Source organism: Pteropus vampyrus, unplaced genomic scaffold (genome assembly GCF_000151845.1).
Source record: "Pteropus vampyrus isolate Shadow unplaced genomic scaffold, Pvam_2.0 Scaffold144, whole genome shotgun sequence".
NCBI lineage: Eukaryota > Metazoa > Chordata > Mammalia > Chiroptera > Pteropodidae > Pteropus > Pteropus vampyrus.
This window is the reverse complement of record NW_011888925.1, coordinates 1,561,667-1,574,764: the sequence shown is the minus strand read 5'-3', so window position 1 is coordinate 1,574,764 and position 13,098 is coordinate 1,561,667. Positions and strand designations below refer to the sequence as shown.

Genomic DNA, 13,098 nt, shown 5'->3' with positions numbered 1-13,098 from the left:
TCATCGAGTCTCAGGACTTAAGTAGCACACACATTTTTCCTCATGAAATACAGAGAAACAGAATTTCTTCAGTGAGAGATTCTGGCTAGAACCTTCGATTAAGGACAGTGAGATACAGATAACGTAGGCTGCCTACTTTGTACCACAGGTAATTTGCAAATTATGAAAATGGATTTTACACATAAGATCCCCATATTTAAGTCAAGTCTAGACAACTCTACTTCTAGCTGTTTTGATATCTCTTTATAGTTAGGACAATTTAATAAAGTATGGCCACAAATACAGGTTCCTTCAATATCTAGTTCAAGGTCTCTATGGATGTCAAAGCCTGGCCCATGGGGAAGGACTGGAGCCGTGCTGGGCGTTCTCTTCGCCCTTTCCCTTACAATTATTTCAGGGTGCATGGAGACATTTTCCTTGCTGCCTTACCAAGAATCAGAAGGGTGATTCCATTGAAAACAGCGCCGACATAAGTCATCAGCCACATGAAGACAGCCAGCTGTGAAAGCCAAGGTCAGAAGGTTAAGCAGGAATAATTATAATGCAAAATTCAAGTTAACTGACGCCATTTTCCACTAGCGAATTACATCTGCATAAATTTAGTGATGTATAAATAAATAAATAATTTCAAAAAGAAGGTTACCCCACTTGCACTATATGTTTGAAGGTGCGTACGAGAAGCCTGCAGTTCTCTTAGGCCCAAAGACAGACTGCAATTGCATTTCTGTCATCTACAGCACCCTTGTTCTGATGTTAGTTCTCCAGGTGAGGAGATACCTTCTCTATTGACTTCTGTCCCCATTTTTACAGGTTGACTGAGATAAGCAGACTTTCATTTTTGCCTGATAAAACCCTCTTTAATGTTTTTCCTCTGAATTATAACCGAGTCCCTGATTTGCCTCACCACCAAAAGCTGTAGAAGCAACTAACCTTCAAGGAGTCAACCAGATCTTCTACCAGAAAGAGGCGGATGACGAGTTTCAGGGCCCTGTTGATGTGCACCATGGCAGCATTCATGTAATTGTGGAAAGCTTCTGAGGACAGAGTGATGTCCACATCCAGGTAGGCTCTTCCAGAAGAAACAGTCACACAACAGACAGGGAAAGAGAAGACCTCTGTTAGCACAGCAGTTCTCTGAAGTGTAAAATTCCCCCAAGGGCACATTTTAGAAATCTCTAGGGGCATTTTTTGCTGTTACGGGATGCGGGAGCTTCTGTCATTTAGTGGCACAGATGCCAGATGTGCCTGCAAAGTGTGGGACGGTCATGAGCAATAAAAAGCTGTCCTATGTCCTGCATCACTTTTACTGTCTCACAGGATATTCATGAAGGTGAACCTATTTATAATTATTGAGAGCCCAGAACACATAAACACAAGTTATTTTTCCCCACAGTTTTAACATATCCTGAATTTTCTAAAACTGTATTTTGATTATGCTAAGCTTTACTAAGATTTTTTTCACCGTCTTGGAAAAATAACATCTGCACTGGAGATTATACATGCAGGTTTTTTTTTTTTTTGGTGTAGTCATGTCCAAGCAATTACCTATTGACTGGAATACATATTATTTTATTATAAATGGCTATTTTATCATTTCTTTATATCACAATTATGATCTATTTTTAAAATTGTTTCTAGACATATTATTTCTGAATTTCATTTCAAAATAAGGAAAGCATTATAAAATACTTGTTAAAACACAAAAAGGAGGGTGGAGATATTGAGCTTGATAGGACTGAAACTATAGGGAAAAAAAAGACCTGGGCTTTAGTCTTAGATGCACTAGGGCAGCGGTCCCCAACATTTTTGGCACCAGGGACCGGCGCTCCTCTGAGAATCTAATGCCTGATGATCTGAGGTGAGACTGAGAGGTGATGCTAGCGCTGGGGAGTGGGGGCAAATACAGAAGCAGCTTTGCTAGCCTGCTGCTCACACCACCTGCTGTGTGGCCTGGTCCCTAACAGGCCACAGACCTCTACTGGTCCGGGGCCCAGGGGTTAGGGACCTTTACACTAGAGAATTGAGATGTAACTTTTTTATTCACTCAGTATTTACCAAGTGCCTACTGAATACCTCTCTGTTAGGCGCTGGGGATACCAGGAAAGGTAAGACTGCTTTTGCCTTAGAGAGCCTACATTATTGTAGGAAAAACAGAAGAGTAACAGGTATGTTTTTCTTTTCTATTTACCACCAAATATGAAAGTTATAGAAATTAATGTTGTAATTAATACAACTTAGCAAAACACATTTTACAAATCCACGACAGTGTCATGCAGAGGGAAAAACCCACTAAGACATCTGAGCTTGTGGCAAACAGTAAAAATTTATTCACTCATTCATTCAACAACTATTGATTTTTTTTAACGCCTACAGCACCTGGTATTCCTAATATTGATTTGTTAAAACTAACTTGCAATGCCTTTTTAAATGCCACATATAGTTTAAATTATTCCTTTTATTTTCACCAAGAGAAAATACAAGGACAGCCACAGCTAGACACCTATTCCATCACAGTCCTAAGAGGTCACAACAGGGTTTCTTTCTCTATGATAAAAGGTTTTTTTTAAAAAAGTGTCATTTGCTAATGTTAACATTTTTTATGGGCTAAAATTTTCAAGAAAAGTGTGAGGAATACATTTAATTACAGCACAGTCAGAAAAGCTGACCATTGGATTCTGGAAAGGCGTGCCCTCCTGACTTCATCAAGACTTGTCCTCACCCCTACCCCCACCCCCTCGCCCACGGGTATTAAGAAAACTACAGGAGAGATGACGAGGAAATCAGCAATAAATCAGTAATAAACCCCAGTGTGAGCATAATCACATCGAGTTCTGATATCGCCAAGAGCACAGCCTTGATAACAAGATTTCAAAACCATTTTAAGAGTTAAGTATGTGGGGGCTTAAACCTGTCCTTGGGACCCATCCAACTGAGCGCTGTCCTGGACACCTGGTGTTCCCTACCCTGATCAGATATTAAGACAGTCCTCTTTTGTCTTAAAGCGAGACTCCAGTTCGTCAAAAAACTCTTGGCTCCTAACTTGTCACTTCTTAAGATGGTCTCACGCTTTACAGTTCACGTTTCCTGCTCAGCTGCAGGAGTACCGATAATTCTTGGTTTTTAGTCAGGTCTTCTTTATATACCTGACCAGGCTCAGTGTACCCCCCTTCCCTAAACTGTAGAGTGTTACTGTGATACTTCAACTCACTTGAATGGATGGCCTTCTTCTGACTTCTGCACAGCTTGGATGACAGACTTATAGACCCTGAAGCTGATGGTGACAGAGAGAAGAGCCAGGATGAGGTAAGAAACCACACTGATGACACTGAAAGCTGCCAGGGAAAGCAGCACGATCAGCGTGGTGCCAAAGACAAACCCGGTCTTCTTCACATCTCGCCAGAAAATCAGATCGTGCACTGCCGAAAGAAAAGGGAACATGTCACACGAACGCCCACGGGCCACAGGCCCGGGCTGCTCCCCGGCTGCGTGCCTGGGAAGCGCGTTACGAGGGCGTGCAATTGTAGGTGTGTCCCTCCTCAAGAGATCTGATAAGTGAAAATCACATTACCCCATAGGTGATGATTCACTCTGCAAAAAGTTCCTCTGGTTTTTGGGCAGGTTTATAAAAACTTAGGAACTTACTTTTTGGAGGAAGCTACTGAAGTACAATGGAATGTAATGTCGTTTATCTTAAATGTTTCAGCAGAAACGATGGTAGAGCAAATGCGGTAAAAGCTAGAACTCATGACTAGACTAAGCCAATCACGCTTATAAATGAGTTGGGTCAACAGACATAAAACCAAAGCTAAACTGAAGTGTATAAATTGGGCTGGGGACAGAGAAAGTGGTGAATAAAAACAAACCAAGCTCTATCGGTGTTAGTTACAATGAAACACCAGTCTCTGTTCGTCTGAAGAGCACTCAGGAAGGGTCATGGGTCTGGGACCATGTAATTATCTAAACTGCCATACTTTTGAAGACGAGTGGGGACACTATTAGTAACTGGTAGGAAATAAATATAAATGAAGACTGTCCCAGGTAGGTGGGTCTTATGGTTGGGGACATCCAAACTGGAAAAGCGTAAGTTCTATCTGAAGAGATCTCAAAAACTCTCCTGTGGTTCCTTCTGTGCTATTCAGCTCACAAGGAAGAGCAAGGGCTTTGGAGTTGGAGAAACCTAAGCATGAGTCCTGGTAATTTTTAGCTACATTCCCCTAATTCACCTTTCTAACCCTTTGTTTCCTAACCTGTAAAATGAAGAAAGTGACATCTATTTCCTGAGCTGTTTCAAGGAATATATAAGGCTAATGTATGTAGAATGCTTGCACTGTAAATGACACGCAGTAAACACTCCAATTTTAACTATAATCGAAATATGGTTAGCCTGGAAGACTGTGATTGAGGGTAAAATGAACTTGAATCTGACTCCAGCTGACCCACTTCTCCGCTGAAGCCTAACTTTGCTAGAGCCAAGCAACCTAACTTGAAACTAAGAAAACACTAGAGATATGCTGATTGTACTGAGGCGTAATCACTGGTCCCGACACTGCGGCTAGGACTTACTAGGAGAAAGAAGAGGTGTCGTGATCACTGATGGGAAGCCGAGAGTCCTAGACAGTGATGTGGAAAAGGACAGAGGAAACCAGTAAGCAGCTCAGGCCACGTGACTGAATGGAAAAGCCGAACAGAATGCTGCCTACTCACGAGAGCCATCCCCACAGAGTCCAAGGATGTATATGTCTCAGTTCACAGAGCTACATGAACGGTTTCAACACAGACTGCTTAGAGGACCAAGAACAGTTTCAACACAGAATGCTTAGGAATGGGATAAACCAACACGACGTGCCTCCTGAGAAGGATACAACATCGCTTCTGTGATATTCTTGCCAAAAACATATAACCTGAACCTAATGAGAAAACACCAAGAGAAACCCAGACTGAGAAATAGTCGACGACACAAGTGGCCTACATTTTTCAAAAAATATCAATGGTGTGAAAGACGAAGAAAAACTAAAGAACTTTTTATCAGGTTAAAAGTGAGTAAGGAGACTTGACCACACATCAATGCAAAGCATGATCACAGACTGGACACTGGATAAGGGGGGAAAAAGAGTTATGAAAGACATCATTGGGACAACTGGCAAAATTTGAATGTGGACGATATAATTGATAAAAGTACTGTATCAATGTTAAATTCCCTAAATCTGGTAGGTATACTGTGGTTATGCAAAACAAAAAAATTCTCGTCAGAAAGAAACACACTCCAAAGTATTTAGGGGTGAAGGGGCAGAATGTCTGTGACCAGCTCTTAAATGGTTCAGGAAGAAACACGTCATCTATATAGAGAGGGAGGGAGGGAGGGATAAAGAAAAAGTGGCCAAATGTTCCGAACTGGTGAACTGGAGCGAAGGTTTTATGGGAGTTCTGTTGTCCTATGCTTGTCATTCTTTAAGTTTGGAATATTTGAAAGGCAGAAAGAGAGAAAGAAAGAAAAGCTTAGAGGATAAGGCTAGGGCCCGGAGAGAAAAAGACTTTGATGTATCAGGGAAAGGAAAAGGGATGAAGACACTAGCCTGAATGTAAACCTACCTTGTGCAAATCAGAAAAAGCCATCCTGTCCTCACGAACTTTACTGCCATCTGCTGGAAAACTGTCATAATACTCAGAGCTACAACGATAACACGGGTGAACGGTGCCCCTTGGAGGCGGCAGTACACCACACGCATAAGCCCGAAGTCCGCATAAGCCCGAAGTCCGGTGTGGACGCTAGGCAGTGACGAGGGGGCGTGGCCTGCGGTGAGGGCAGAGGGACTGCAGGTGCTGGATCACCGAGCACGTTAGAGAGCAAAGCAAGGAGCCTGGATTTTCCCTCAGGGGAAATGGGACGTCACTGAAGAACGTCAAACAGGGGAATATCGTATTTTAATAAGAGGAACACTTTTACTGCACTTAGAGAAGATGAACTGAGATGGGGCCAGAGACTAACAGGAGGCTAACATGGCGGTTGAAGCAAGAGACAATGGTCACTTAGATTAGGGTGGGGCATCAGGATGGGGAAAAGGGGACAGATTTGAGCTCCATTTCTGAGGTAGAACAGGCAGAACTTGATGATGGACTGGATGTGGAAGGTGATGGAATGTGGATGAGCCCTAGATTTGGGGCCTGAGGAGATGAGTGGCTGTGTCGTCACTTACTGAGATGAGAAGTGGAGAACAGAGCATGCTAATTTTGGGGATGGATGTCTAGAGATAACCATTATTAAAAAGGCAGAGACACCAGTGTGGAGCACACAGAACACGTGTGAACTGGAGGTACACACGTGGAGGTCACCAGCACACAAATATTTAGAAGTCACTGAAATGGATGTGGTCACCTAGTACTGATAGGGAAGAAGGTCCAGCTCTTAATTTGGAGGCACTCCAATATTTGGAACTGAGTCAAGCAGAGAAGCTGGCAAAAGGAAATAGGAGAGAACGAGGGAGGTATCACGAAGCTCAGAGGAGGGTGTGCAAACTGGCTAATTCTGCTGAGGCTGAATAAGGAAAATAGTGACCCTGAACTCGGCAATATGGGGAGGTAGTTGCTGATCTGATCAAAGCTGTTCAGGGGAGCCATGGGAACATGAGCAACTGGAGGGAGCTAGAGAGTAATTCATGGTGGAACGTGGGAGGCAATGTGAGAGAAAATGCCCAAGAAGTTCGGCTGTGAAGGAAGCAGACACATCTGGAGCCAAGGGAGGGTTTTTGAAAGACGGGAAACACTAAAGCATGCTTGTGTGCAGACGCAAACAGGAAGGGACTGAAGATGGGGTCAGAAGCAGTGAAGTACAAGAGGGAGGGAGGGAGGGAGGGAGGGAGAGCCGGAGCCCAGGCGAGGGGCTGACCCTCGTCAGAGTCACCAGTGAAGGGGGTGCAGAGATCTGAAGATTGGAAGCAGAGGCGTTTCTTTCTGAATGCTTCTATTTCCTCAACAAAAAGCTGAGGTCATGGATGGGGGTGGGGGCAGCAGGGCAAAGAAGGTTTATGGAGAGAGAAAAGACACGAAATGGTTATTTAAGAAAAGTGAGAAAGTGTCTTAAAACTCCTGGAAGAAACCATAGGAGTGTATCTTGGTGACCCTGGGTTAGGTAATGGTTTGTCAGATATGATACCAAAAGCACAAACGATGAAAGAAAACTAGATAAATTGGACTATATCAAAATTAAAAACCCCTGTGCTGTAAACAGTACCAAGAAAGTGACAAGAAAACTCATAGAGTAAGAATTTGCAAATTATATATCTGATAAAGTATTTGTGTCCCCCAAAATATATATATATACACATGTATAAAGAATTATAACTCAATAAATAAAAAAGAAAATTAGCCCAAATGAAAAATGTACAAAGGACCTGAAAAGACATTTCTAGAAAGATATATAAATGGCCAATAAGCACATTAATAAATGGCTGTAAGCACAGCTCCTCAAAAAGTTAAAACATATAGTTATTATATGATCCAGCTATTCCACACTTAGGCAAATGCCCAAGAAAAATAAAATAAAAATATAACACAAAAACTTGTGTACACCACTGTTCGTAGAGGCATTATTCACAATAGCCAAGAAGTGAAAATAATCCAAATGTCCATCAACTGATGAATGCACAAATAAAATGTAGTATATCCATACAATGGAATTATTATTCGGTAATAAAAAGGAATGAACTTCTGATGTTACATGCTACCACATGGATACAACTTGAAAACGTCAGGCTAAGTGAAAGAAGCCAATTACAAAAGACCACATATTATATGATTCCATTTATATAAAAAACTCAATAAATAAAACTCCAGAATAAGTAAATATATAGAGGTAGAATGCAGATTAGTGGTTGTTTAGGGCTGTGGTGGTATTGGTGGAACAAGGGGGGTGACTACTAACAAGTATGGGGTTGCTTTTTTGTGAGGGGAATAAAATGGTCTAATATTGAAGAGTGGTGATGACAAACATTTAGCTGTACACTTTAAAGGGATGACTTGTAGAATATGTGGATTATATCTCGTAAGTGTTAAAAAACAGACAAATATGGAATCATAGCCAGGGATTTCAACACCTCTCTATCAATATCTGGTAGAATGAGTAGGCAGAAAACCAAAGAGGATGCAGAAGACTTGAACACTATTAATCTAGCTTGACATTTATAGAACACTCCCCAACTCAAGAGCAGAATACACATTCTCTTCAAGAACGTGCGGAATATTTACCAAGTTAAACCAAATCCTGGGCCATGAAACAGCCCTAATAAATTCAAAAGGATTTAAGTCATTTTTATGTGTTTTCTGACTAGAAAGTAGCTACATTAGAAATGATAACAAAGATATTGGGAAAATCTCCAATATTTTTCAACTAAAAACACTTCTAAACAACAAAAATCAAAATCAAAATCAACAGAAAACTTGGAAAGAATTTTGAACTGACAGAAAATCAATATTTGAGATCCAGCTAAAGCAGTACATAGTATGAATCTATCAGAAAAGATGAGAAATCAGCAATCACAGCTTCAATCTTTAAAAACTAGAAAAAGAACAACTTGAAGCCCAAGTAAAAGGAAAAAAAGGAAATAATACAAATCAGAGCAGAAATCAATGTAATGGATAACAGAAAAATAAAGAAAAATCAAGGAAACCAAAGTTGGTTCTTTGAGAATCACAATAAAATAGATCAAACTCTAGCAGACTGATCAAGAAAAAAATGAAATACACAAATCGCCAATAGCAGGAATGAGAGGTGACATCACTACAGATCTTAAAAGGATAATAAGGAAATATTATCAGCAACGTAATACAAACAAATTAGACAATTTAGTTGGAGTAGACAAATTCCTTCAAAGACACAAACTACCAAAGCTCACTCAAGAAAGGGAGATAAACAGAATAGGTCCTATATTTATTAAAGAAATAAAACTTACAGATAAAATGCTTCCCACACAGAAAACTCCAGGTCCAGATGACATCACTAGGGAATTTTGCCAAACATTAAATAAGAAATAATACCAGTTCTACACAAATTCTTCCAGAAAAATGAAGAGAAAGTAATATTTTCCAATACATTTTAGGAGGCCAGTATTACCTCGATTCCAAAACTAGACATAAACATTATAGGAAAAGAAAACTACAGACCACTATTGCTCATGAACATAGATGCAAAAATTCTTGACACAAACGAAGCAAATCAAACTCAACAATATATAAAAAAACTACGTCATGACCAAGTGGGTTTTTTTTTGGGAGGGGGAGCAATATTGGTTTAACACTGGCACGATCGCCAATGTAGAAAATCTGATATAACCTACACGAAAGCTACTAGAATAAGTGAATTTAGCAAAGTTGCAGGATACAAGGTCAACGTATGAAATCAATTATATTTCCATATATTAGTATTAACCAAACAGAAACTGAGTTAAAAATACCATTTAAAATAGCATAAAAATATGAAATACTTAAGCATAAATCTGCCAAAGCTGTACGAGACTTGTACACTGAAATCTATAAAACACTGCTGAGAGAAACTAATAAAGACCTAAATTACTGGAAAACTATATTGTGTTTTTGGGTTAAAAGACTCAAAATTGCTAAGATGTTGAGGGGGAGGGGATAAAAAATTGCTGAGATGTTAACTGTCCTCACATTTATCTATAATTCTATGCAATTTTTATCAGAATCCCAGTATCTAGTATTTGTTGTAGAAATGGACAAACTGGTTCTAAAATTCCTATGGAAATTTTGCAAAAGACCTATTGTTGTGTTTCGATATGTTTAAAGTCCTGTGCTGTACTAATTATGCCTTTTATTTCTGAGAATACATTTCAATACATAAGAGTCTCTTTATAACTTTATGTAAGTAAAATCAATTATGTTATCTTTATTTTGCTAATGGCAGATAAAGCATCTGACAAAGAATCTGTGTATTCATCGAAAATGTTTATATTTCTGGTAGAATTATGATTCCTTCCTTTTATTTTCCAAATCTTCTAAAATGTGACCATATTACTTTTATTTTAAATGCTTTAGAGGATGTCTCCCTCTTGTACATAATAAAGGATGCCAGCTGCAGTACCTGTCTTACATCAACAGAGGGCACTAACACATCCAATGGTAATCTAGAGGCAAAGGAAAATGACACCAGTTCCTAATTCAAGAGAGAATAGCAGCAAACCTTCTTGACTCTTAACCCATTTTTTTTTTTAATTGAATTTGGGGAAAACTCTGAGTTTGATTCTAACTTCAAATATTCCCAAAGGTCACTGTCTGTAATTTACTTTCCCAAGCACACACCTCAAAGGAAGAAAAGAAAGGTTATTCAAAATGCTTATTCTGAACAGTAACAGATGTGCAAGAAAATTTCAAGGTTTAGTAGTTAATCAGCTTTAACTTCACTTTTAATAACATTCCCTCCCTCTAAAAAAAGAATCTCCTGAACACATCCAATCCCGTCTGATCTTGGAAGCTAAGCAGGGTCGGACCTGGTTAGTACTTGGATGGGAGATGACCTAGGAAGACCAGGTGCCTTAGGGGTTAAAACAAAAAAAGAAAAAAAGAAAAAATCTCAAACTCAAGGTTTCGCACAACACATTCTATCTTCTGTGCACTAGTTTTTCAAAATTTGTAAATATATGATACACCTCTAAGAAAGTTTAAATGTGGCTGAAATAAGTAAAAAAGAGCCAGGCTTTATGACCACAAAAGGGAAATTGTTCATTAATAAAGGGAAAACCAGCAGTTAGGTTTTTATATGAACAATTATTTATGTAAAAAAAAAATATGCAAACATTTTCCCACTGATTTTTAAATTATTATTTATGCCTACAGTACCTGGTCTTCCTAGGTGGTCTCCCATCCAAGTACTAACCAGGCCCGACCCTGCTTAGCTTCCGAGATCAGACATCCGGCTTGTTCAGAGTGGCATGGCCACAGACCATGGACAGTGGCTCCAATGGGGCACGAACCCAGGGCCTTCTGCGTGTAAAGCAGACGGGCTAACCGCTACACTGTGGAACCACGTCCTGTTTATTTTTCTTTGGTTACTTTTACATTAATAGTTCATAATAACTGATGCCACTTTTGCAAAAAAAAAAAAAAACTGGCTAATGTTTATAAACTCAGATCCAAATTTAGTGGCTGCCAAAATGGGTTAATAGTCTGCTCTGCTACAGATTTACCCTTAACCAAAAACAGTCCCCTCAAAAGGGCACAGAAGGGTCAGAATGGCTCTGACAGAATACAAAGCTGTCACTGTGAGAAACGAAGCACATGCTTCTGGCCATGGACACACCTGGCAGCAGGCCAAGGAAATTCGTAGGAACCCCTTTCAAACTAGCGTTTCTCTCATACTGTGAGGAAAAAATAGTTTTTAATTCACTAAAATAACCTAACATCCCTTTTGACCTCAATTTCAGATTTATAAAGCACAGAAAACAAAAGGGTACTGACTGCCCCTTCCCAACAGATAGCTAGGTAGATATGAAAATGTGAACTCAACATCTTAGCAATTGATGGAATTGCTGCAGAAGACATCAGATCCAATCTAAAATGAAATGAAACACGAGTTAATTGCTAATAGTTGCGAAAGCCCAATTGAATTTAAAGTGATTTTATGCCCTTTGTACACATTTATAAGTGATTTTATGCCCTTTGTACACATTTAAAGTGATTTTATGCCCTTTGTACACATTTATAATTCAATCTTCCTACTAGTCAGATTACAACAGGACATTTCTCATATGATTATGATACATTTGCATTTGTATGCTTCTTTGACAGTCTGTGAAGTTAATACAAATGACACAATTTCAGACTATAATGATGTGACATGAAATTCTTCTAAAAAAGCTGACAGCAAAAGAAATGAACTACACATACCCTTGACCTTTGAGATCTTATGCTCTCCATTTTCCTGGCAGCTCTAGTGAGTGTCTCCCCATGCAAACAATGAGGACTGATCAGTAAGTGGGACAGCTTTTCTCTCCCTAACATTTAATCTCCCCCCAACATATAGCAAAGCTGCAGAGGTCAGGATAAACACCCACATAATCACTACTTAGATTTTACCATTTAATGTCTTTTTAATTTTTATTGTGGTAAAATATACATAACATAAAATTTACCATCTTAATCATTAGAGTATACAGTTCAGTGATGTTAAGTACATTTACATTGTTATATAACCATCATCACTATTCATTAATGTTTTACTAATTTATAATCTGTCCCTCTTATCTGTCCATTGGTCCATTTTAATTTTTTAAATGTATTTCAAAGTACATTTAAGAAATCTACTTCACCTTGCATGTCATTAACTAAAATTAGATATTATTCAGTGTTTTTCTGAATACAAAATACATTCAGAGTTTGAACACATGCATACACCTGTGTAATCCTATCGAGCTAGTGAACATAACCATCATTCCAAAAGTTTCATTTTCCTGCCCAGCCAACACCCCAAGAAGCAACCACTGCTGATTCTCTTCCCTAGAGAAGTTTCCTTGTTCTAGAATTTCACTTAAATGGAAATCACGCAGTATGAATTATTTTTGTATTGCTTCTTTCACTTGGCATAATTTCTGAGAGTCATCTAATCTTTTCCAAGTATCAAAAGATAACTAGCTATACCACGGGTAACCTATTCCCCTATTGGTGGAGGACTGGCTGTTTCCAGCTTTGAGCTACTGATAAATAAAACTGCTATTAATATATACAAGACTTTGTATGAATACGTTTTCATTTCTCAACAGTGAAGTTGCTAGATTATGGGGTAGGTGCATGTGTTAGTTCTCTAAGAAACCAACCAATCTTTCTCCAAAGTATCTGTACTATTTTTACATTCTTTCCAACAGTTTGAGAGCTTCTGTTGCTCCATAATCTCATCAAAATTAGGTGTTGTCAGTCTTTAATGTCAGCCATTCAGGTGGATGTGTAGTGATATCTTATTTTGATTTTAATTATGAACACTTGTGATATTGAATATATTTTCATTGGATCATTGGTCATTTATATATCTTCTATTGTAAAGTGTTAGAATCTTTTCTGCCCATTTTTTTTATTGTGTTGCCATTTTGTGAAAAG

At 38.9% G+C, this 13,098-nt stretch overlaps 1 protein-coding gene and 1 pseudogene across 1 annotated transcript in view; both read right to left on the bottom strand.

Annotated features, from left to right (window-relative positions):
• RTN3 (reticulon 3) overlaps window positions 1-13,098 on the bottom strand; it is a 49,608-nt gene that overhangs the window by 4,973 nt on the left and 31,537 nt on the right. Inside the window, exons 2-4 of the mRNA XM_011368693.2 lie at window positions 3,209-3,416; window positions 931-1,069; window positions 430-499 (exon numbers count right to left, since the gene is read on the bottom strand). Of these exons, the coding sequence (XP_011366995.1) occupies window positions 430-499; window positions 931-1,069; window positions 3,209-3,416 (417 nt within the window). The remainder of the gene's footprint in view (window positions 1-429; window positions 500-930; window positions 1,070-3,208; window positions 3,417-13,098) is intronic.
• On the bottom strand, window positions 10,837-10,952 carry LOC111745007 (annotated as a pseudogene).